The sequence below is a fragment of the Myotis lucifugus genome, unplaced genomic scaffold (genome assembly GCF_000147115.1).
Source record: "Myotis lucifugus unplaced genomic scaffold, Myoluc2.0 scaffold_733, whole genome shotgun sequence".
NCBI lineage: Eukaryota > Metazoa > Chordata > Mammalia > Chiroptera > Vespertilionidae > Myotis > Myotis lucifugus.
Window position 1 is genome coordinate 311,210 of NW_005871781.1, and position 24,910 is coordinate 336,119.

A 24,910-nucleotide genomic window follows, 5' to 3' on the forward strand; every position below is an offset into this window, starting at 1 on the left:
TTTGAAACGAAAAAATAAAATAGCCCGTTTATATAATTGCAGTGGTGTCAACGGCTGGATCACAGGGTGCCCGGATATTGGCCAAATATTATTTGAGTGTCTGTGAGGACTTCTACAGCATTTTAAGTCAGGAGCTGAGTGAGGCGGCTGCCCTCCTGCAACGCTGAGGCCGGGAGGAGCCCGAGTAGGGAGCGCTGAGCGGGGAGGGTCCTCCCACCCAGCTTGGCCCTCACACTGCAGCAGGAACCTGCTCCCGGCTCTGGCCCTGGCTCGCAGACGGCAGGTCAGCGTAAGTCACTTCCTCACCCTAAGTCGGCCAGTCCGACCAGCTGCTTCCCCAGAGAACTAGTCCAATAAGGCTGAACCTGACGTGGAGGCTGGTTTTCACCTGTGACCCTATTTGTAGACCAAACTAGGGGCTTTAATAATTTTAATGAACTCTTAACGAGGTCAACAGTAAATTCTTCGTTAGGCTACAAAGAAAATCATACGCCCTAGGTTACGTTGTATAATTGGACTTGCTCAACACCAAGAAAACTAGTCCAAGATTCTATGTAATGGAGCTAAAATGTACATAATTCTAGAGCAAAAACTACCCAGCACCATCAAAACTCAGGTCTGATCCTAACATTCCTAAGCTGTTTGGCTAAGGACCCCGTAAAGGCCCATTTGTTTCCGAGATGGCCCTCTCTGTGGTGATTAGAAGATGCGTCTCCAAACAGCCCCTCCAGGCTGCGCGTCTCCAACCCCGGAGTGAGTCCACGGTGTTCACTTACATCCCCCGACGTCTTAGTCAGAGCCAGAGGGAGGGAAGGGAAACCGTGGAGAAGACGCCCTCTGGGTGAGACGGGTCCATCTCCACGGACAGAAGTCAACTTTTCCGATAAACTTCTTGCTCATAAATGTAAGGAAAACTGACACAAGCTGTTTATTTTTTCATCCTTAAAATAAGAAGTAGCTCTGGAGGACAGAAAGTGTGGAAGAATGAGGAAAACGAAAGGAAAGGGAATGCAGCCCCCGGACCTGTGCTGCTGAGAGAAGCCAAGTTCCAACAGGACGAGCACATCAGGGCTTATTTTAATAAACAAAGCAGCGCGTGGCACAGAGGTCAATCCTTCCGCAGGGGCACCGTCTCCTCCCGGATGCCCTCCTTGGTCACGATGCAGATCCGCAGGGCGTCCCCGGTGTACACATCCCTCTCGGCAGCAGAAATGAAGACGTCTTTCACAAGCTGCATGGCTCTGTCCAAAGACAGCGGGACGTGCTCCACATTCTGCATGTTCTTAAAACCAACCTGGTGGGACAGGGAACTTGGGTGAGGCATCACGTGACCGTACAGAGGACCGAGCCCCTTGTCCCTCCGCCTCCACATGTCTGAGAGTTCACAGCAAACACGTCGCACAGATCAGTGTCCTCCACACAGGTGCATGGAGACAAAGCCCTGGCTCCCAGGAAGCCCCTGCCCTGGAGGTGGGCAAGGGGCAGAGCGTTACAGACTGTGCTGCAGCTGAGGAGGGAGAGGGGCCAGGAGAGCCCAGTGGCCACGACCAGACCCGCTAGAACAAAGGACACTCAAGTTGGGCGTGAAGGAGCGAGGCTGTGGCACGTCCAAGGTCGAGGAGACGGGACAGGCAGTGCTCCCAGGGGCTGTGGAGGGGAGTGACGGGAGTGGAGGTAGTAAGCAATGAGCAGAGAAGTTACTGCATGTGACAAATTCCAGAAAAGTGAGGAGAATGTCCTGGGGAAGGGAACCAGAATGCAGGAGATATACCAATCCAGGCGAGATGCCATGCTGGTCTGAGTTCAGTCAGCAGAAATGGAAAAGGGGCGTGTTAATAAGACACAGAGATGGTATCGGGGAGAAAGGTGTCTTCAGGAAACTCGGGTGAGGATGGCAAGGAGAACTGAAAAGATGGACCAACCGTGGTCAGCACCAGAGACCAAGAAGTCACAGGGATGCAGGAGGCAGGCAGGTGTGGGGTAAGTGAGCAGTGGCCGAGAGCCAGCAGAGACCAGGAGGTCTGGGCGGGCAAATCAGCCATAGTTCACATGGATGTATGAGAAAGCTTTGATTTCCCCACCCTCCCCGGAGCGGAGGAGGACTGGGGCAGTGTTGTTACCTGGTTGTCCAGCAGGGGCTGCAGCATGGCACTTGCTGAACCTCCCGCCTTGAAGGAGTCTCTCTGGTAGGAGCCCACGGGGTCAAAGCTGTACACGGCTCCCTTCCCTTCAAGAAGGAAACAGTCTCCATGAGGCTGCATCCTGACCCCGATCTCAAATCACGGCAACAGTGTGAAGCTGAACGGACTACTGACTGAGCTAAAGTGTCAGCAACTCTCAGCGAGGAGCACAAGCCCTGCTGCACAGGGGACACCAGCAGCCTGCCTCCCGCCCTCCAGAGCCCACCCGCCACTCCTGTCCCCGTGGTGTCTGCCACCAGACTGCACTCTGCCCGGCCCCCCCCACCCCCCATCCTTGACTCCCTGCGTGCTTGTGGCCTCGCAGGCACGCTGGTTAATGGTCACAGGTCCCGCTCTAAGTTCTGCACCAAATTCCTCCTGAACATCCCTAGTTGGTATGGAACCAAAACTGCAACCTCTCTGAGGCTGGCCTGTGAAACACGGCAGTGTGGACAAGGCCATTTCTGTAGCTCCTAAGAGCAAAAACCTTTTTAGCAGCCTCAACTCCATCAGAAAGGGGCACGTCCACAGTGATGGACAGCCTACAGAGAGGGTGGGGCTGGGGTGTGGCGATCAGACCTGACCATCACACCTGGGTGCAGCATCGTCAAGAGGAATGGAAGCCAGAAACTAGAACAGAAATTTGAAGGAAGCCTCCAATGTAGAAGACGGAGGCAAAAGCAAACAAAATGAAAACCAATCTGATAAAATGCAACAACTCAAGGAAACTTCAAAGTAAAACAAAATCTAACGAGCAGGATTCTTAAAAAAGTAATAATGATAATAAGGAAACTGAAAAACAAAAAAAGGAAAGCTGGTGGAGAAGGTGGAGAAAGAGACACAGTGAGGAAAGACCCTGGGCGAGGGTCAGAACCCGGGATGAAACAGAGGCCAACAGCAAAGTCTCAGAAAGGCCTGCTGGTTTCTTTTTCAGAAATCTGCTGGGAGGAAAACCAAGAAAAGAGATGCCTTGGTCAGAGCTGAAGACCGTCGGGGGATAAACTTCTTTAAGAAGTAGCGTTACTCTAAGGAAAATCAAAGACAAGATTAGAAAGGACAGTTGGAAATGCCCGCGAATCAAATCCACCTGAACAAGGAGTGCTGTCACGTGAAAATCAAAGGCCAGGGAGGGCCTGCAGTCAAACAGACCCAAACCCCAGCGTGCCAGTTAGTAGCCGTGAGCTCCCAGATCATCTCTGACTCTTGGGGGAGTTCAAGGACCTTGCCTGCCCTGCTGAAATTCAACGGTAGCCGCTAATGCTGCTAAAACATGAATTTATTGATCTGACATTCAAATCAGATATAATTTAAGTCAAAAAGGCACCAGAAGAGCTGTGCTAGGTTAGGCAGCTGATCGGTGGCTAGAATGTAATTGCCCAGGTAAAGAGTAATTAATTTCTGATGATCATTTCTAGCCCTTACACTTTCTCCTAGTTTTCAAGTGAGGCTGAAAGCCTCAAAGGACACTTGTCGGCCTAGTCTGTCTCATGGGAACCGTGAAGGTGGAAGAGCAGAGAGCTCCCAGAGCCCCTGGGTGGGGGCAGCAGGGAAGCCCGTGGGCAGAAAGAGACACAGACCCTGGAGGGACGGAACCGAGAAGCCCTGACTCCTCCCCACCCACCTTCCCTCTCGGAAGCAGACCCATTTCGCTGACCAGGTCCTCACGGACGCTTCTGTGACTTTCACAATGGGCCGCTCTGAACGGTGGCACAGACGGTCCTGAGAGTCTATGTGGTGTTTGGAAGCCACTGAAAGTCAGCACAGATCAGACCTGTGTGAAGCCTCGGTGCCTGAGCTGAGCGACACAGCAGGACAGAAACGTCCCGGCTCTGCCGGAAACCAGAGCCTTTCAAAAATGTTACAGAAACACGGATGAAAACGCACGCATTCCTTCCAAGACGTCACTTTTTAAAAACTTTTTGATGTCAAATAAGTTTGTCCTCCAGATCAGATTTCCTTTTTAAGACTAAAATGCTGAGTACCTACTTCTGAACTCACTGAGACCTTGAGGAAATAGTAAAGCAACACCTGCTGACATTCCAGCGCCAACCGCCACCTGCTCTGTGTCCCTGGACAACCATTTATTTCCTTTCAGCTTCAGTCTCTGTTGCTCTATCAGAAAATGAAATTGTCGGGCAAGATGGTCCTTGTGGTTCTTTCAAGTCTAGATGAAACCCCGACATCTAAGACAAGCCGGCCCCTCCTTTTCCACAAGAAAGACCTTACCTTCTTCGTCGAGTCCCCCGATGATGTTGTAAACGTAGTACGGAAAGAAGCGCCGCGAGTAGAGGATTGTGGACAGCATTGCTGCAATTGCCCCCGTGGTCATGGCCTTGTTATTGGAATGCTTGTACATCTGCGATTTTTAACAAAAACAGAAATGCAGAGGCAGAATATATTTATTACAGGCTACAACAATGAACAGTAGAGTGAAAAGAATACGTGCATATCTTGGTGAAAGAAAAGATACCTGTTTCTCTCCTGATCAAAAAACTCAGTATCACTAAGGTAAAATAATTCACTAGACCAGCCGTGGGCAAACTACGGCCCGAGGGCCGGATCCGGCCCGTTTGAAATGAATAAAACTAAAAAAAAAAAAAGACCGTACCCTTTTATGTAATGATGTTTACTTTGAATTTATATTAGTTCACACAAACACTCCATCCATGCTTTTGTTCCGGCCCTCCGGTCCAGTTTAAGAACCCATTGTGGCCCTCGAGTCAAAAAGTTTGCCCACCCCTGCACTAGACCCTATCACTTTGGGAGGAATAAGAATTTTTAGAGGAAAGAACACTAAGTTTGCCCCTCCGCATCTGGTTTACAGACTATTTCCCATGTCATCCTTATTCCAAGACAAAGATACAAACTCCAGAGCAAACTCACACCAACCCAGCTCTTCACTCCGCATAGACCAGTCAGCAAACTGTAGCCGTGGGCCAAATCCAGCCCCACCCGTGTCTGTGAACAGTCTCTCCCATCATCACAGGCCGCCTACAACTGCTTCTGCGTTTCAACAGCAGAGCTGATTGTTGCCACCAAGACCAGTGACCCACAAAGCTGAGACACTTCCTATCTGGGCCTTTGCAGTCTGCTGAGCCCTGATCAGACGCAGGTCGAGGCCCCTCTCTGCACAGCAGCCTCGCCTGAGAACAGAGATGAGGCCGCGCTAACCTGGTGCCGCAGACGCTAGGACAGGGTGAGGTCTTGCTCCTGAAGCCCCTGCAGTGAGCACAGGAGCCTCCAAATCCAGGTGGCATTCATATTCAGGGAGTCCCAGCCCACATTGACTTCACCCGTGGGAACCCCAACTTACCTAACAGACCAAGGAATCCTACCAAAGTAGCAAACGTAACATAAAGTTCTCCAAATTGTCAGCCACCTGGCAACCACCTCTAAAGAGAAACCTAGGAAATACTGTGGAATTGTCAGTGACAAAGCACTGAAGACACATTAGAAAGAAGCTACGAGTGGTGCATGTGTCGGTGTCCAGAAGATTTTTTTTCCAAAATGAGTCGTAAAAAATTTTAATTTCATTTTATTTCAAAACCAAACCCCATTTATTCACCTCACCACCTATGTAATAATGTATTGAATAAACACTTCAGGAAGTATTGTGCACTAAGTTGACCTCACTGGTTCTTGTTTTATTTAACAAAACAACTCTCCCTGTCATGTTTTATTTTTGTCCTCTAAGTCCCATTTACAAAATATTAGAAACCACACACAGGTCAATAAATGTAAGTTGCTGAATCTCGCAATGTAAGTAGAATTTTTAAATAAGTACCAACAACCGATGAATACCGGATGAAATGGTTCCTACACATGCAAAAAGCAAGTGCCAAGTAAGTAAGCCCCTGTGTAGTCCAGTGACCACGCCACTCGCAGTGGGAACCATCTCAGGTGTTACAAACAGGCAGGCACAACGTGATCACTACAGCTCGTTTCTTCAGGTACCAGATGGACCTACCAACCACTTAAAAACCATGACCAGAGCCAACAAAGTTAAATCAGGAACCAAGGGCAAGGGGACCGACACTGCAAATACCACCAACAGCTCTGACAAAACCTCGCCAGGCTACACGGTGAGAAACACCTACATTTCTGATGCTGACAATGGTGACTGGGAGTTCCAGCCACCTGAGCGCCGAGAACCCACCGAACAGAGTCCAAACACTCCTGCCCTGGCCTGGAAACGACGGGAAGCAAACGCTTACTGCACACAGACCCTGATCCGAGTCCAGAATCGTCCCTGCTTCATCAGAGCCGATCCCACCTCAGGCCTCAGGCAGTGACATGTCAGCCCTTTACAAACGGTTGGTCCCACTCCTTCTCTCACTTCTTCCTAACACTGCCCCTCCTCTCCTACCCACCAGCCTCCTGTCAACTAAAGCCTGTGAAGGTGGTCGGTAGCAATGGCTTTCCCCTTCCTGCTCCTGCCCACAAGTCCTGTCTGTGAGGGGCAGGGGGAAAGGACGTCAGCTGACAGGATTCCAGACCAAGCTCCCACCAAAAAGCTTGTCTTCTCCACAGAAATCCACCCGTTTGTTTTTCAGGGAAGCGAATCTTCGGAAGAACTCCGTTCCTGCTGCCTCAAAAAAGGGCAGAAATCCTCTCTGTTGTAGGGATCTGACAGGTGGGTCTGTTGTGGTTTCACATTCTATATGTTAATGACGCTGCATCGACAGGTCAGTTTCTCGTACTAACCTAGCGCTTCTCCAGCTATTCTGAGCAGCAGCTATGCTGTGTCCGTAAAAGAGTCTAACGAGTTACCAACTTCCAATAGTCAGACATGTAAAACGCATCTACCTTTAGTCTTGCTTCAATAATCTTCGTGAGGGTTAGACAGTCTCCATGGAAACCGCTGCATCCAATGACTGTTTTGTCTGTTCTATAAAAAGCACATTTCAGGACATTGAGTTGGTTAAACAGTAAAGCAAAACACCTGCTGGGCAATGTTAACCCTAGAGCTCCTATTCCCATTGCTCACTGGGTGGTAATGAGACAACTGCCACGCCACTCAGTGGAGAATGGAAATGGGGAGGGGGAAGGTCTGTAATCAGATATCTAATTCCTTCCACCACATCAATTAAAGAGAAAAATACCAAGTTTAACAGAAAAAACTAAGAACATGTATTTGTAATACACATGACCAAAGTCCAGTTTTAACTTTCTTAGTCTACAATTATGAAAAACGTTAACACCGCAAGGGATCATGGGGGTGTAACGTGCAGCATGGTGACTGTAGTCACTAATACTGTCTTGCATATTTGAAGCTGCTAAGATGAGTTCTCATTACAATAAATAAATCTGTGCAACTATGTACGTGGACAGGTTTTACCTAGACTGATTATGATCATTTTACATTATATACAAATTAGAATCATGTTGTACATCTGAAACTAAGTTGGGTAAAATGTTATGAAAGTCACATAAAAGTAGACACAAGTCACCATAAACATGAAAAGAGCCTCTGGGTCTCTCAGAAATCCACATCTAAACAAGAGACGATTTCCACCTATCGCACTGGCTGTATGCCTCGTGCTGGCAGCCTGTGGAAAACGGTCCTCTCAGATGCTGGGAAGGAGGACACGTCGATCTCACCCTCAGAAGGGCCACTGGCTGGATCTAGCAAAGGGTTAAGCGCACATCACTTTCACGCAATAATCTCACTGCCAGACATTCATCATGTCAGCAAGTTTGCAAAGATATGTTCAGGTCACTTGTGTGAGTATACATATTATTTTAGTGGCTCTCCAAAACAAAACAATCAAAAAACAGCCCAAATGCCCACCAGAAGGAAACTGATTAAATTTTGGGACATCCATACAAGTTCAACCATATGTCTCAAAAATAAACCCATAAATCTGGGTACTGATCTATAAAGAAAGCTAAACCCACCTCGTCAAGGACTATTTAGCAGAGGCCATGATTTCTTCCTTTCAGACTTTATGGACGAGCATACAAATCATTCTTGTCCAACTGTGGACCCCCGACCCTCTGGGGCATCACCAGCTACCAGCATTTCCTGATCTCTCCCTACAACCAGCCTCTCTGCGGAGGTAAAGACCTTCAATCCAACACCAAGATGGGCTGACAATACCAACAGTTAGGACAACATTTTGGGAGCTTCAAGATGCTTTTCCCAAATATCCAAATACATCAGTGGACTGCAAAGAATAAAGTGTAACTGTAGAGTCTCAAGCAGGTGGGGAAGAGGCAGGCTCAGCTCTAGGTCAGCCCCAGAGGGCGTGGGATCAGGGTATTCAGGCAGCTTCAGCTGTACACATGGTCTAGGGCTGACAATGGATGACAGGGACACAGGAAATTGTCAGTGTTCTATCTACTCCTAGAACTGAAGTATGTCATAAAAAAGAATGGGTCTTCACTTTAGCAGCATACACGCTAAAATAGAATGTTACAGCCCTGGCCAGTGTGGCTCAGTTAGTTTGAGCATCATCCCGTACACCAGAAGGCAGCAGGTTCAATTCCCAGTCAAGGCACATACCCAGGTTGGGGTTTGATCCCCAGTCGGGGAGCATAGAGGTGGGGTAGGGGGGGCAGTCGATAGATATTTCTCTTACACTGATTTTTTTTTCTCTCTCTCTCAACTAAAAATAATAATAAGATAAATTAGAACATTATAAAAAAGAGAAGACTACACAAAGATGATATCAATAAAGTTATATTTATATCATTCACTACTTTCAAATTATAAAAAGTACATCTTAGAAGAAGCAAGGTAGCATGGGTGCACTATAAACCGGAGAGGAGAACGAGGCATCCAAGATGGAGAAGTGGTCAAAAAGGGAACTGAGCCCTGACCGGTTTGGCTCAGTGGATAGAGCGTCGGCCTGCGGAATGAAGGGTCCTGGGTTCGATTCCAGTCAAGGGCATGTACTTTGGTTGCAGGCACATCCCTAGTGGGGGGTGTGCAGGAGGCAGCTGATCGATGTTTCTCTCTCATCGATGTTTCTGACTCTCTATCCCTCTCCCTTCCTCTCTGTAAAAAATCAATAAAATATAATACATATATAAAAAAGGGGAACTGGGACGATGAAGACAAACTTCAGTTCTCGGGGGTAATATGTGTCAGTCCACCCTGAGCAGGAAGGACAGGCCTCCCTTCTTTACCGCCTCCTGCACACACAGGACAAACCTCCTCAGTCCTTTCCTGTTACAATTCAGGTGCAAAAGGCTCTTTTGGACCAACCTGGGAATTAACCACCATGTATAACTGTCGCCAAAAATGTTAGTTACAAACCACTGCCAACCTGCAAGATGCATTTAGCTGACTTATGCAGACCCTTTTTTTCTTTCTGTACATGACTTTATTTTTGTATTTTAGAAAAAATGGATCTACTAACACTGTGAGCCACTGGTGCAACTGCTTAGGACACGACTAAATGTTTCAGGTTAAAAAAAATGGGCAGATTAAAAAAAAAATTTAATGGATTCATGGATACAAGGATGAGAAAATACGACAATTATGTAAAATGCTAATAAGATCTAGGTGGCAATATATGGATGTTCACCACAACATTTTACTTCTGTTGTATATTTGAAGTTTTTCATGACAAAATGTTGAGATGAAAATATTTAGTTTGCCGAAATCGGTTTGGCTCAGTGGATAGAGCGTCGGCCTGCCGACTGAAAGGTCCCAGGTTCGATTCCGGTCAAGGGCATGTACCTGGGTTGTGGGCACATCCCCAGTAGGAGATGTGCAGGAGGCAGCTGGTTGATGTTTCTCTCTCATCGATGTTTCTAACTCTCTATCTCTCTCTCCCTTCCTCTCTGTAAAAAATCAATAAAATATATTAAAAAAAAAAAGAAAATATTTAGTTTATGAAAGGCACTGTTGGTATCCACATATGGCAGATACCATGAACACTACATAGTAAATTATCAGGAAATACTAATTTATAAAATCGTTTCCTGACAAAAATGCAAAGCCCCAAACAGGCAGTCTAAGAACTCATGCAACACACTGTTTAGAAGTTAAATCTCTGTAGCATTAGGTTACCACAAGGCGCTGGGAAATGTGGAATTAGAAATTTACTTACAATTTGTAACATTTGGGACTGTCCCGGGTGTGGATTGAAAACCCTTCACTCAATCGAGTATCAGAAGCAACAATTGAAAAATCTTCTCCAGCAATAGCCAATACAGTACTGAGGGAAAAGAAGGAAAAAAAATTAATGAGTCCTCCTGGATGGTAAACAAGCCTGACCCAACAGAAGGGCGCCGGTCCAGTTCCGACCCCTGCAATAAAGCGAGTATCACAACAGAGCGAGTCAGATTTTGGGTTCTCTGAGCATAGAAAAGTTATGTTTATACTACACTGAAATCAGTGTGCAATACCATTATGTATTTTAAAAATGTACATACCTTAATTTAAAAATGTTATTGCTAAAAAATGCTAACCACTTGTAAAGAACGCATCATCTGTGAGCACATGAAACACAACACGAGGTGTGCCTGCGCTGGGAGAAAACCACTGGATGCTAGCAAGAGCAGGATTCAGGTAGAAGAGGTGAGATCAGGAAAGGCTATGGGTAATCTGGAAAAATACCAAGAGTTCCCTAAAACACAGCCTACATCACAGCAAAGGGCCCGTAGTGGGAGGTAAAAGAAGAGCTACAGAATTATCATCATTATTAAAAATTAAATACCTGCCCTGCTGGTGTGGCTCGGAGGTTGAACATCAACTTATGAACCAGGAGGTCACGGTTCGAGTCCTGGTCAGGGCACATGCCCGGGTTGCGGCTCAAACCCCAGTGTAGGGTGTGCAGGAGGCAGCCAGTCAATGATTCTCTCATCACTGATGTTTCTAACCCTCTCTCCCCCTCCCTTCCTCTCTGAAATCAATTAAAAATTTTTTAAAAAAAATAACACTGAGAAAAGGTAACTCAATTTAATAATCTGAAATTCATAGGGCTTAAATTGGATTGCAATGGGCTAAAAGGAGAGTAACGGATACTGAATATTCAACACCTTGCACAGTCTTACAAAGAATTCACAACTGCCTTATGAAATGGGTCTAATAGCCACCTGATGACCTAACTACTCCATCAGTTGTCACCAAAAGTGTTAGAAGTGCAAGAGTAAAGCATAAACTCAGTGGACACAGAGATATGGATTCAAGTCCTCGCTCAACCTCACACCAGCATTGTGGCTGGGGCCCCAGGTTCATTGTAAAAACGGGGCTAATACCATCTAACACTCAGGGCAGCATGAGGATGAAAAAAATGTAACGGCTGGCAATTTACAAAATGCTTGATTCTCCTCCAAACTCTAAGAAGCTGTGTTAAAAAAGTGGAGAGGCCGCATTGCCCTTTAGTGGCAGGCACAAGGCTAAAATCAAAACTTCCACTCTCCTGCCAACACATCCGCAAAACATGCATGAGAACCTCAAATCCACAAAACCTGTTCAAACAGCCTGGCCGTCTTCCCATCGGTGTGTGCGCTGTACCTAGTTCAGTGGGTTAACTGCAACCACTGCCTCAATTTACAGCTGCCAGGAGTCCTTATGGGGCATCGCCCTACAACCGCGTTCTTTTAGTGCATGTCAAGGAAAAGCACCACGTGACGTAAAGCTGGTATTCTTATTTTAAAAGGACAACTTAAATGTAACATGCAAGATAACATTTTTAAAGGCCCTCTTCTGAGTATTCTCCCCCGAACTTAGGCTAAATCTTAAAAAACAAGCACGTAACTATGAAACGAAGCCCGGCCAACTAATCCTACTTTCTACCTAAAATAACAAAAAACGATTAAATTGTTTGATCGACCCTTTTAGCTACAGACACAACTATGCATCGACCAACGCGGACTGATCCACCGCAGACGCTACACCTGCCCGTCGCTGCCGCTGGGTCCCTCCGGGAAGCTCCCCCGCAGCGGAGGCCGGGCTTCCGTGTCCACCTGCGGCCTCACTGCCCACCGGCCGTCCGCACCGACACCCAAGCGATGGGCCGAGAGGACAAGCCACCCAGAGACGGAGGCCCGCCGCACACCCGAGGGCGTGAGCAGGGCCCGGAACGGGGAGCGACTGCGGGGCCTCACCCTCCGTTGAACGCGTAGGGCGAGAAGCGCAGCTGCACGGGGCCGGCGCCGCGCGGCTCCATCGCCAGCTCTCGGCCGGGACCCCAAGACACGGCTGCGGAGGACATCATCGCCGGCACCCGCTCCTGCTGTCTCACCGCGAGATGGCCACCCAGCCGGAAGTCGGAAGTCGCGCCACTTCCGGCTGCCCCGCGGCGCTCCCTCCGGTCGCCCGGGCGCGCTCAGGTGCCCGGCTCCCAGAGGTCCGCGTGGCCGCCGGGCCCCCCACTCCAAGAAAGCTGACAGAGGTGTTAGGGTTTTCTTTCTTAAGAAAACATCCGAATTCCCTCTTGATGTACAGGAATGTTAAAGTCTGACCATACAAAAATGATTGTCAACACTATCGCGCATCGCAAAGTCCAATCGTCTACCGGAGTGCAAGTTGGTGCGGCCGTATTTGGAAAGCGACTGGCATCACCTGGCATCGTTGGAGAGAAGCACACCTGAGGCCCCAGCAGTTAAGCTCCCCGGTGTGCACTCCGCCAGAAGGCATGTGCAAGAATGTTCACATAGCATTGTTCGCAATAGCCCCAAACTGGAAGTGAGCAAATGTCCACAAACGCAGGCAAATGTCACAGCAACGACGGTTAACCGACGTCCGCTAGGGAGGGGTCTTCTGTCGCTACATAACAGCACAGAGCAGGAAGGGCCGGCAGTACCAGGCTTCCTGATTTATAACATCCTGTTTATCTGGACGTGTGTTTTCATTTTCTTACATGAATATATTTTACAATTTCTTAAAAGTGCTTTTAAAAACGGAGAAACAGGCGGAGAGGCAGGCAACGGGGCAAAGGTCACGCAGACAGTCGCTTTGGAAATCCACCTCTCGTCAGCTTCCAGCAACGACCAATGAGAAGACACGGGCCAGCTGGCCCCGCCCCGGAACTCCCGAATAGCCCCGCCCCTCAAGCCCTTCAAACCGTTTATCTCGGGAGGCGCCGGAAGTGACGCAGCGCCCACACTTCTCAGGGCCGCCACCGGGGCGTGGCCTCGCGGTGAAGTCGCGCTGGACTGGCGGAAGTGACGTTATAAACCTGCGCCGGGAGCTCTGGAGGGTCGGCCAGGGTCGCCGCGGCGGGCGCCTGGGCCGCCGGCCGTTAGACGAGGCCTCCGCAGGTGGTGTTGGCGTCAGCCGTGGCCCCAGGTAACAGCCGGCTTGGCTTCCTCTCCTCCCAGGGCCGTGCGCAGGCGACCCTGCGGCGGGGCCGGCCTGGAGGCCGGGAGGAGGCGGATGGGCGCCCAGGCCGCGCGGGAACGCTCTCCGCTCGAGCCACCGCCCCCGCCGCCCCGCCGGGCTGACACGGGGCCGGGTCCTCCTGTACCGCCGCCGTCTCTCCTTGTCGTTTTTGTATATGCGGCACTTCTGTGGTTTTAGGGTAACGGTGTCCAAAAAGTAACTTTTCGTGTCTCTCTGACACTTTCTGAAGCGGGGTTCTCGTTTTTACGTTTTTAGCCTGTTTTTCAGGAGTGTGGCCCGTTGTCCTCACAGTGATCATCGGGTCCTGGTCCGTTCAGGAAACGTCAGTGTTTGCGCTGCAGCAGCTCATGCTTGAGGCGCATGTGGGTTTTGACTTTTAACTTGTAACTAAGACCCGCAAGGCTAGTGAGAACGTCCTGTTAGATGAGGTTTAACCTGATATCTAGTAATAATGCCGCACGTTTATCCTGTGGGACAAGGAGGTGCCGCGTGTGAGCATCACTTCACCCCACGTGATTCAACCGGTTCCCAGGGCAGCACAGCTCATCCCAACGGAACGGAACCAGGGCCTCTGAGCAGTCACTTGGTTCTTTTGTCTAAAAGTAACTTCAAAAATTAAGCCAAGGAAAAAGTAGTAATTTAAGGAAAGCCAGATAGAGGCACACGTTGTATTTACGTCATCTAGAGAGGTAAAGTTATTACATAAAATGGACAGCTTCTACAGTGTTTCATGAAGTGGCAGGTCAATACATGATCACACTAAAGTGCATTGGATCCAATTAAATGTTTATTGAATTCAATGCCCAAGACACTAAAGGTATAAAACTAATTGGAATATTTAAGAGCCTGAAATTGGCCTAATAGGGCTGTGTACACAGAGCAAACTCAGGCATAAAGTTTGCTTGGGAATTTGTTTTCTCTGGGTATTTTTCCCCAAAAGATTTCAGTGCTGATTATGACACCTTAATTACGAACATTAGGAACATTTAAGTTAAATATGTAACAAAACAGTTTGTCCTTGGGGCAGTTTTGCATGCAGTCACAGGCAACATGGAAGGAATGAGCTTTCAGCTTTATAGACAAAATGCTTCATTTGGGGGTTTGTGTGTGTGTCACCACGAAACAGGCTTATGAGATTGTAGAGCTCATGTGTGTTCTCACATCACCCTTCACCTTTTCAGGGCAGCGTCTCGGTGTGAAGAGAATCGAGAGCTGCAGGAGTTGCTAGTAGGTTGTGCTGGGGATGCTCCTGGGAGAGACCAGCTGCTGAGGCAGCGCCAGTGCAGAGGCTGTCGACTTGCCCAGAAGAAAGGGATCGCCATGGATCAGAACAACAGCCTGCCGCCCTATGCTCAGGGCCTGGCCTCCCCGCAGGTAACAGAGCGTCTGCTCTTGAAGATGGACTTGTATTCTTCAAGCCTTTCACTTCTTGTTGAGAAGGACTCCTAGGCTTTGAAGAGGCATGATGGTGTATACTTTGCGGAGTCTCTGTGGAAGCAAAAATGTGTATTTGTCTATAAAAACATGTGTCCTGCAGGTGTTGTCTCCCTGTCTGTGGTTTACTTTTTAATTTTCTTGATGGTGCCTTTTGGAAAGTAGAAGTTCTTCCTTTTTCTATGGTCTCTTTATCACCGTTGCTTCATGGTTCGTCTTCTGTGTCTTGTCTGAGAAATCTGCCTACCTGAACTCATAAGGTGTTTTTCTGTGTAGTTCTTGTTTCTATGTGTATATCTTGTCACTTATTTATTTGTTTTTAGCTCATTGTTACATATGGCGTAAAGAAAGGCAGAACTTTCAAAACCTGAGCCTTAGTCTCTTTAAGTTAACGTAACCTGCGTTTTTTCTAGCCAGTATTTTTATAGAAGTTAGTGGTAGACGCAGTGGAATAATGTCTGTCCTTGGGGCCACAGTGTGTAGTTTGTCTTCCTCCTGTTCTTTCTGCCACCACGTTGGTGAGATAGTTTGACATAAACGTCTTACACATTTCTAGTTTATGTTTTCTGCCAAATAAGTTGGCAGAGCAGGAAAGGGTTGTGGCTCCTGGGTCTTGAACTTATTTGAAAATCTAATGGAAACGGAACCCCTCCATGCAGAACTGTCAGGAGCGGCTTTAGGAGGTTCACAGCCGCCACGAGCTCTGCAGGCTCCACAGCCTCCATGGATGTTGGTGTTGGAAAATGTGCTTGTGATCTTGGCTCATCTGCCAATAAGCTCTGTGTTCTTGGGCAACTCATGTAACTGTTCTTAGTCTCGGTTTCCTCATTTAATGAAGAAAGAAGAGCGTGTGTTTCCCTTCCCAGAGAGCTGTAGGTAAGACTCGGGGCGATTAATAAATGTCACGATGTCTGGAAACGTTGAGAAGCAATGTAGAAAAGTAAATTGATATTCTGATAGATGCATTGGGTTTTGTTGATTAAACCTTTTGAGAGCAATGATTAATCTTTTTTAATAGTGTTAGAATAATCATCATGACCATTGCTAGCACTCAGTGTTTTCAATGTGCCTGTCATCCTGCTGGTCGCTGTAAGTGGATTTCTCTAGGGTAACCATGTAATTTATCATCCAAGCTGGAAATGGGGTGCTACCTAGACGGTATGCAGGATAATGGTTTAAACAAGGATGTGGGGTCACCCCAGTGGTCTCCCTGATTCTAACAATCTCAGGGCATTTTTGTCCCCTAGGTAGACCTGAAGGGTTAAGCAACTTCTTCAGGTTCTCACGTGTAATAAGTAGCAGATTTGGCTTTCACACCTAAGCTCCTACCTACTATATTATGGTAATTGAAGAAAGTGATGTGTGAAAGAACAGCAAGTTCCTCCCTATTAATGTTCAATAACTGCATTTACACCGGGAGGCGTCTGTCTTTACACATCTCATCTGTTCTCTCACCAGGCAGCACCAACCAGCCTAACCCACCGTTCTGACTTTCCACAGGGCGCCATGACTCCTGGAATCCCTATCTTTAGTCCGATGATGCCGTATGGCACAGGGCTGACTCCACAGCCCATTCAGAACACCAACAGTCTGTCCATTCTGGAGGAGCAGCAACGGCAGCAGCAGCAGCAGCAGCAGCAGCAGCAGCAGCAGCAGGCGGCAGCAGTGACAACAGTGACAGCCGCAGTGCAGCAGTCAACGTCCCAGCAGGCTCCTCAGGGGGCCTCAGGACAGACACCACAGCTCTTCCACTCACAGACTCTTACCACTGCACCCTTGCCGGGCACCACACCCCTGTACCCCTCGCCCATGACCCCCATGACCCCCATCACGCCTGCCACGCCAGCCTCTGAGAGCTCGGGGATTGTGCCACAGCTGCAGTGAGTACTTGTGTCCTCTTGCTGCCTGGGAGGATCCCTTGGAGCCTGCCACTGCTCTTTGTTTTCAGAGGCGTCCATGGATCTTACAGGGACTGGATCACAGTTTCTGTCTCACTTGAGAGGGAAGCAAAGCTGTCCTAGTGAGTCGCCCTCAGTGAGAAGCTCTCCCAGCTTTAGAAGTTGGCAGCTTGTGCCTGTGCTCTTGGACCAGCAGAATCCCGTGTGTGTTTTCTTGTTGTAGACATTTCCCTGTAGCTGGTTTGCTCAGTCAGGCCAGATAGCTACTTCCCTTGGCATGCTGTCTGTCTTTGGTACGGTTAGTTACTTAGTCATAGAATTAGTATGGTTCATAGTGGTCCTTCTTTTTTATTGGTTATTATGAGGGCTGCATATACATCTTTGAAGAGCTGTGGATGGCTGTTTTCACACAAGCTGAGGATGGCTGTTTTTGCCCTAAATGGACTTTTCTACCTAAAGGGAGTGGGTTCTATATGTAACAGGATTCGGGGTGGGGTGGGGGTGGGGGGAATACAATATATTCATACTGTGGGGAGGAGGAAGTATCTAACTGGTATAGAGATGGGTGGACGGCGGCCGCACAACACTGAATGCATTGGACACCACTGAGCGGTGCACTAAAACTGGTGAAGGTGCTAAATTTTATGTTATGTGCTTTTCAAGACAACTTCAAAATGAGAAAAAAATACATTTAAGCCCCTAGCTGGTGTTCCTCAGTGGTTAGAGCATTGTCCTGTGCACCCTAGGGTTGCAGTTTCTATTCCTGGTCAGGGCACATACCCAGGTTGCAGGTTCGATCCCTGCTTGAGGTGCATGAGTGAGGCAACCGTCTCCCTCTCCCTCTCCCTTCTACTCTCTCTAGAATCAATGAAAAACATATCTCAGATGAGGATTAAAAAAAAAAAAAATGCATTTAACTGTTATATGACTAAGTGTGTGATAGATGCACCAAAATGTACTTGACTGAGTTCATACATGGACAGGTGTTGCAGGCAGGCGTGTATGGAAGTTGATTGGAAGGAAATGGGTGACGTGGAGATGAAAACATGGCTGAGTGCCTTAGAGCTGTGCACTGGCACCCACGGGAGGTGCGTCTGCAGTCTGGGTGCACTGGGCACAGGACAGTGATGCCGGGTCCATGCACGATGGTTTTATTCAGGGGGCACAGCGCACAGCAAGTCTACACTTTCAAGACCACGAAACTATAGAGTGAAAATGTAGGTTGGCTCTGTTTAAATTTTTATTAAAATTTGTAATAAAGTTGTTTTTCGCTGTAGTATATTTTTTCTTTTGTAAGTTATTCATAAAATGATACAAGAATACTAAAAATGGGGGTCTTGGGCATAGATAATACATGGTTGTCTGTTTTTCTTGATTTACTGAGAGTTAAGCAGAATAAAACAGGTTTTTTTCCTTTGTTCTGAGTTATTGTTCTTCCAAAGGATACTTATTTTGAGAGGACTGAGAAAGTCATGCCTGCCCATTGTCTTTGTAAGGAGCGGTCTTAGGGTTAGCAGTGGTGGTGTTTCAGAGCTCAGAGATGAGGTGTGTCGGTACCGGTGAATGGCTAGGGCTCTGGATAGATGGTTCCCGACTCTGGCTCTGAGGAGCCACGTGTCTCCTGGGCAGGTTACCCCGTTTAAGCCTCAGTATATGTGAAATGCTCACCATGGTATATGTTACTTTTTAAACACCTAAAAAATGTCAATAATTTATTACAATTGAAATTAAGTTTAAATTTAATGAAATCAAATTAGTTCAAATGAAACAATCAGGTTTCTAGATAATCATCTAACACCTCATCCTGTAAAATTTCAATGAATAAATCATGTTTTCTTTTCAATTTTTTTGCAGAAATATTGTATCCACAGTGAATCTTGGTTGTAAACTTGACCTGAAGACCATTGCACTTCGTGCCCGAAATGCTGAATATAATCCCAAGGTCAGAGCAATTTTAATATATTTCAAACTGTAGTACAGGAATTTACTTGTCAAGATCCCTGGATCAAAACATTTGTGCCATGGTAATAAAGGAATGCTGCCTCTGAAAGCCACCTGGGAACAGGAGGTCACTTCCACAAGCGTTGATGTGCTTGTGTTCTGCCTTATTAATTCCTTCTGGAGGTGAAGGTTTTTCAAACAAAGTTTATAGTTACAGAAGCTAGTCATGGGAAGCAGCAAATATAAGGTAGAAGTAGAGGCCCTTGTGTAATTAAAGAAAAAAAAAATTGAGCCCTGGCCTGTGTGGCTCAATTGGTTAGGCTTGTCCCAGGCATTGGAAGGTCCCTGGCTCGATTCTCGGTCAGGCCCCATGCCCGGATTGTAGGTTTGGTCGTATGGGAGGCAGACCAATGTTTCTCTGTCACTTTGATGTTTCTCTCCCTCCCCCTCTCCCCTCTCCCCTCTCCCCTCTCCCCTCTCCCCTCTCCCCGTCCCTCTCCCTTCCTCTCTCAATTGTTCCAAATTCTCCCCGTCCCTCTCCCTTCCTTCTCTCTCAATAAAAAAAAAGAAAGAACAAAAAAAATTGCAAGTACTCCCTATCTTACAGGAATGTAGGAAAGAATTTACAGGTCGTGGTTCAACTCAGTCGTCACAGTTCTGCTTCCTGTGCGAAAGCTTGTGCCCTGCTCGGTGATGGGAGGTCCTGCCTGGGGGCGTGTGCGGGTGCTATGGTGGCTGTGCACAAGGACTTCGTAGCTGTCGTTGTCTAGTTTTCCTCACATGTTAATGACTCTTCACCATTCCAGCGGTTTGCTGCGGTCATCATGAGAATAAGGGAGCCCCGGACCACAGCCCTGATCTTCAGTTCCGGGAAAATGGTGTGCACGGGCGCCAAGAGGTAGGTGCAGAGAGGCCGTCTGTCTGTGTTTTGTGTGGTCTCGGTGGTAGGCTGATGCTTTAATCAAATGCTGTTGTTGCTTTCTTACTGCAGTGGTTGGCTCTAATCACTCTAGTCGGCAGTAATTTCATTTTTTTAAAGTTAGGCCTGGCCCTGGCTGGTTGGCTCAGCTGGTTGGAGTGTCATCTCGTACACGGAAAGGTGGCAGGTTCTGTTCCTGGTCAGAGCACATACCTGGATTGCGAGTTCGATTCCCGGTTGGGGCGTGTACAGGAGGCAACTCATCAGTGTTTCACTCTCCCTTTCCCTTCCTACCTCTCTAAAAATCAACTTTTAAAAATCCATAAAAACATAAAACTTAGGCAAGACTTTTAGACATATGTTACCATTGCTTATTTCCCTACAATTCAGTTGCATTTTATGTGTTTTTGGTAAAATATTACATAACAACTATTAAGGATTCCTTTATGTAAAAAATTTTATACATAACACAAATTCATGCCCAAGGGGAAAAAATCTGCCTAGGGATGAGGAGAGAGCCGCAGACCCCCTTGGCTCTGGCAGTGACGTGGTGGCAGGTGCCGCTGCCCTCGTGGGGAATGGTGTTGGTTCTGACGGTCTGAGTCGTGCGCCTTCGTGTCAAACGCTGGTGCCTGTGCTCTGCCTCAGTGTGCAGCAAGCCCCTCTGCGAAGGCCTTGACTAGTCTAAGCCTAACAGCCCACAGACTTGGTGGGAGACACAAGGAGGGGGGATTAAACAGAAGTGAAGTTAAATGAAGTAAATAAACTCCTAAAATAAGAGGTGATTGATGCACTTGCAGGTGTTAACGTAGAGAGGGGCTGTGGAGCTTTTGCTAATTCTGAACTTGAAAGTTGTCTTTTAAGGAAGCCATGGGTGCGGACATTCTGGCTCTGGTCTCAACGTGTTTTTCAGAAGGCGAGACGTGGGTCTGCCCTGGCTCCATGTCCCTCTTCATTTTGGCGTCTTTACCAGCTTGTTTTACTTGGGACGCGGCTGGGAACATGGGGTTTCCCAGTGGATGCTCCATGTGTTGCCTTCACCGCAGGCACGCCGTCTTGTACCTCACAAGGAACAGTGGGTATCTGTGTGGGTGACTTTTGTCAAGATAAGAAGTCATAAATACATTTATTATTATTAAAGAAAAAAAAGGCACTGCGTGTACGGTTAATTTTTGTCATTCCTGACCCTGTACCCGAGAGTCTTGTTGAGGATGGTATCATTGCTCTCATTCTCCGTGTTCTACATAAGCTCTGTGTTCGGAGTCAGTTTTATTCAACAGGTGAGTTATAGAACTGGACATAAAATAGGGGAGAACTAGTGTGCGCATTCTTTAAGTACAAACCTCACCAGTATTTTCCTATCAAAATGAAGCTTGTTCATTTTCTCTCAGTAGGAATTTGTGAGCTAAAACACAAAAGCAGTGGTCATGATGGTGATTGTATGTGCACATCTGTAAACCCCGGGGGCTGGCAGTAATGGGGTGCATTGGAAAGGTGATCATTTTGGTAGGCCTAGTTTCCTAAATTTGTGTCTGCAGATCTCTTTTCTTATTGGGAAGGGGTGACCAGTTCACACTTTGTAAAGTGACTCATTTAAATAACTATTTTAGCTGGCTCTGAGTATGAATAGCTCACTTTTTCCTTTCCCTAGTGAAGAGCAGTCCCGACTAGCAGCAAGAAAGTACGCCAGAGTTGTGCAGAAGTTGGGTTTCCCAGCCAAGTTTTTGGACTTTAAGATTCAGAACATGGTGGGGAGCTGCGATGTGAAATTCCCCATAAGGTTAGAAGGCCTGGTGCTGACCCACCAACAGTTCAGTAGGTAAGTCTGAAGGGTGTTGGGATTGCTTTTGGCAGCAGTCTGTTTACAAGTTCATGATAAATTGTCTGTAGCTCCCACTGTGTTTACTGTGGAGGTTTCTCCCGATGGCTGGAGTGACATCTCTGGGTCTCGCTGGCCTTCCCACTGCATGTGGTAACGTGAAAACCCCCTTTACTGGGTGACATTTTTTTTCTTCAATTTATACCTTTTTTATTGTTATACCGGGTGAAATTGATTCCCCTTCTGTATGTTCCATCATCATATTGCTCAGTGACTACATTTCAAATGTGTGAATTAGCCCTTTGTACGCCATAAGCGTCCATAGACGTATAGATGGTTTCTGTTTTGGACGCGTGGCAGTTAACTGGTTAAACCCACCACCTTGTGCATCAACCTTCCCCCTTCGGTCTACTCACCATTATCAGATCCACCAGCGAAGGGCATGGTTGAGGGACATGATATCTTTCTGCTTCTCCTGCTGAGAACTACCAGGTAGATGGTCCTCCCAGCCTCTCTGCTTGCAGCACCCTCAGGCTTACTGTGCCCTTTGGGGTACCAGGGCCTTTGCACATCCCACTTTCATACTTGGCATAGTCTCACTTTTGCTTTGAGCACTCCCACTCACATTTCTTACCCAAGCACCTCTTCCTCAGAGAAACCTTCCTGAATTTTCTGCTCGGTGACACACACATCCTGTTTTCAGTCTCTGAATTAATGCCATGAGATTTCTAGGTTTAGAATAAGGCACGTGAGTAGAGCAGCCAAACAGTGGAGTCAGGGAAAGGTTCATTCTCTACCCAGTATCTGCTCCAGCACTTTGGTTAAATTGCCTGACCAGGGTGAACAGCTAGAGAATATTTCAATGTAAGGAGATGAGAATGATTAAAAGGCACAACGTTGCTGTCAGATCTGAGAAGCAATGTTACCCCTAAACTTGTCCAGAATAACACTGGGTAAGGGTCAGAGAGACTTTAGGACATTTATGTAAAGCTCTTGTTATGCCAGAAAATCCACTCAGTAGAGAGTGATTTAGTCCTCAAGTGCAGATGACCGCTTGCCCTCCCTGGCCTTCTGTCCCCTCTCCTTTGATGCTCCTTGAGGAGCTGGGCTTGGCCTCCTTACAGCTGTTTTTTCATGTTTTTGCTTATAAAGGTTTTCATTTTATCTAAAAGCATGGGCAACTTTTAATTTATAAATTGTTCTTTATGTTTTCCTTATAGTTATGAGCCAGAGTTATTTCCTGGTTTAATCTACAGAATGATCAAACCCAGAATTGTTCTTCTTATTTTTGTTTCTGGAAAAGTTGTATTAACAGGTAAGTTGTAACAAGAAGTGGTGTCTGAAGATTTGAAAGTTTAAAGAACGTCATTTTCTCCATGTGAGAAGCTACTTGCAGAGGCCTTTTCTTTCCTCCCACACGAACATGCTGGCAAGAAACATACCGGAGAGGAGGGAAAATCAGACCCCATTCCTGCTGGTCCTCCAGCCCAGGCTTGACCTGTGGGGAGGGGAGAAGATGGCCATCACATTGGATAAGAGATGGAGTTCTCGTGGAAAATGGTCCTAAAGCCTTTGCGTTCATCAGCAATGTGGTTTTGAGATAACAAAGGGAGATTTGGAGGAGCTTGGTGGGAGGCAGCAGTTGGGGAATACTGTTCAGCCATTGTTACTGCGCCTGTGGCCCTGATCTGGTGCAGGGACCAGCACCGTGATTCCTGCAGAGAGGGAGGCCGAGTCACATAGGGCATCGCTTTTGTAATTTAAAAAGCCCTTTTAAGAAAACTGCTTTAAAAACAAAATTGTGACAAGGGGTTTTTTTTCATTAATATTTTAATGCCTGCGTCTGCTAATCTACCTCATGGAGAGATTTGTGCTAGTGGTTTTAAAATCATAATTTTGCCTCTCAATAGGTTAAGAAATGCCATTTTAGACTCTCATCACTACCCCACTTGTCTTCATAGGTGCTAAAGTCAGAGCAGAAATTTATGAAGCCTTTGAAAACATCTACCCCATCCTCAAGGGCTTCAGGAAGACAACGTAATGGCTGGCCTGCCCTCCCACCCACTTGTAAAAACACATCCGTTTTGGTACCTTTAAGTGGTGGTGGTGTGGGTGGCCTGGGTCGGCGTGGGTTGCAGCCTGCATGTACGCCTGGGCACGCACCAGGTGTTACTGTAGTGCTGCCTGTCTATTTAGATTTAGATTTTAAACTCTTACTGCTGTTGACAAGTTGGTTTAAGGGACAAAACTTTGGTGTTAAAGCCACCTCTACAATTGACTGGACTTTTAATTTTGTTCGCTTTATTCCCCTTAAACCACAGTTTTTATATTTCTACCAGAAAAAAAAAATGTTTTTTATAAGTGTTGTTTTTCTAATTTGTAATCCTAGGGTTTATTTTTGTGCCAGACACATTCCGCCCTCTCAGTATTGCAGGACAGATGTATTAATGAACACAGATGGCTGTAAATATTTCTCTCCTCAGTACTCTGTACAATAAATGCTGTTTATAAAAGTGTTAGGTTGATGTTAATAAATGATGCCTTGTAAGATTTATGTGATCCTGTTAAAAAGGTTGTATTTTAGATATAATGCCTGAAACCGCGTCATTGTGTGTGTTGTTGTTTCAATCAACATTTCATTGTCTGTTGCAATGGGAATGGAAGAACTGCCCGGAGGCTTGTTACCCATCAAACACGTCTATCGTGGTCATGCACTGAGTTCTTCCTTTTCCCAGAGATGTTGTTGCCTGTGACTCCCCTAACCCTGTCCCAGCACATCTATTTTATTCCTTAAGTCTTCTCTCCACCTCTTTTCCTTAACATTTCAGGCCATTTGGCTGGTGGATCCTCCATGTGTTGGGCCGTTTGCTAATTCGTGGTGTGGTTCTGTGTCCCGTCTCAGCTCCTGCAGGTGGGGCTGCATCCAGATGCTTGACCCTTTCATTAAGGCTGAGTGCGTGTTCTTGTTAGGAATCAGGTATTTGGTTGTCTCTCTTCTCATTATTTGTTAGGGGGTTGCAGATGATGAAATTCTAATCATTTCCCTTCTCCTCATATTCATTAGTTTATTATCCTCTACACTGAAAATTCTTAATATTGAAAAACACATGGGATGAGTTAAAATATCCCAGTCAGTCATTTCACATTATTATACACACAAGTCTTATACACTACCACAAACCATTATTGGAAGCGTTACAGCATATTTTTTGCTGTGCTTTCTGAATTGGTAAGGCCAGAGCCAGTGCCAGCAGCCAGTGGGCTGCTCCCCCACATGGGCTGTCTGGTGGGGCAGAGTCTGGATTGGCAGCAGTGATGGACGTCCTCTGCAGGAGCCATAAAATGTTTTTACATTTATAGAGGCTACTGAGTTGCGTGATGTATTTGTACATGAGAAAGGGCGGGGGGGGGGGGGGGGAC

General features: G+C 47.0%; 2 protein-coding genes and 1 long non-coding RNA gene across 8 annotated transcripts; 1 reads left to right on the forward strand and 2 right to left on the reverse strand.

The window, feature by feature from the left end:
- Positions 1-903: 903 nt before the first annotated feature.
- On the reverse strand, positions 904-12,416 carry PSMB1 (proteasome subunit beta 1). 2 transcript variants are annotated; one of them, XM_006105901.3, is made up of 6 exons: positions 12,243-12,416; positions 10,241-10,348; positions 6,987-7,068; positions 4,407-4,536; positions 2,121-2,227; positions 904-1,294 (listed from the first exon to the last, which is right to left on the reverse strand). In XM_006105901.3, the coding sequence occupies exons 1-6, from the start codon at positions 12,350-12,352 to the stop codon at positions 1,109-1,111; spliced, it is 723 nt and encodes a 240-aa protein (XP_006105963.1). In that variant the 5' UTR covers positions 12,353-12,416; the 3' UTR covers positions 904-1,108. The 2 variants fall into 2 exon arrangements, with proteins under 2 accessions (XP_006105963.1, XP_006105964.1); XM_006105902.3 differs by lacking the exon at positions 10,241-10,348 and having other exon boundaries at positions 12,243-12,410.
- Positions 12,417-13,326: 910 nt separating this feature from the next.
- Positions 13,327-24,049, forward strand: TBP (TATA-box binding protein). Of its 5 annotated transcripts, XM_023746805.1 has the most exons (9): positions 13,327-13,425; positions 14,661-14,853; positions 16,414-16,793; positions 18,666-18,753; positions 19,559-19,650; positions 20,585-20,746; positions 21,323-21,490; positions 22,711-22,805; positions 23,452-24,049. In XM_023746805.1, exons 2-9 carry the CDS (start codon positions 14,800-14,802, stop codon positions 23,529-23,531), a joined length of 1,119 nt encoding a protein of 372 aa, XP_023602573.1. In that variant the 5' UTR covers positions 13,327-13,425; positions 14,661-14,799; the 3' UTR covers positions 23,532-24,049. The 5 variants fall into 5 exon arrangements, with proteins under 5 accessions (XP_023602573.1, XP_006105965.1, XP_023602574.1 ...); XM_006105903.3 differs by lacking the exon at positions 20,585-20,746; XM_023746806.1 differs by lacking the exon at positions 22,711-22,805 and having other exon boundaries at positions 23,452-23,551.
- Positions 20,104-22,036, reverse strand: LOC106694973. Its single transcript, XR_002827009.1, has 2 exons — positions 21,907-22,036; positions 20,104-20,766 (listed from the first exon to the last, which is right to left on the reverse strand). It is a non-coding gene; the product is annotated as an uncharacterized LOC106694973 (long non-coding RNA).
- Positions 24,050-24,910: the final 861 nt, after the last annotated feature.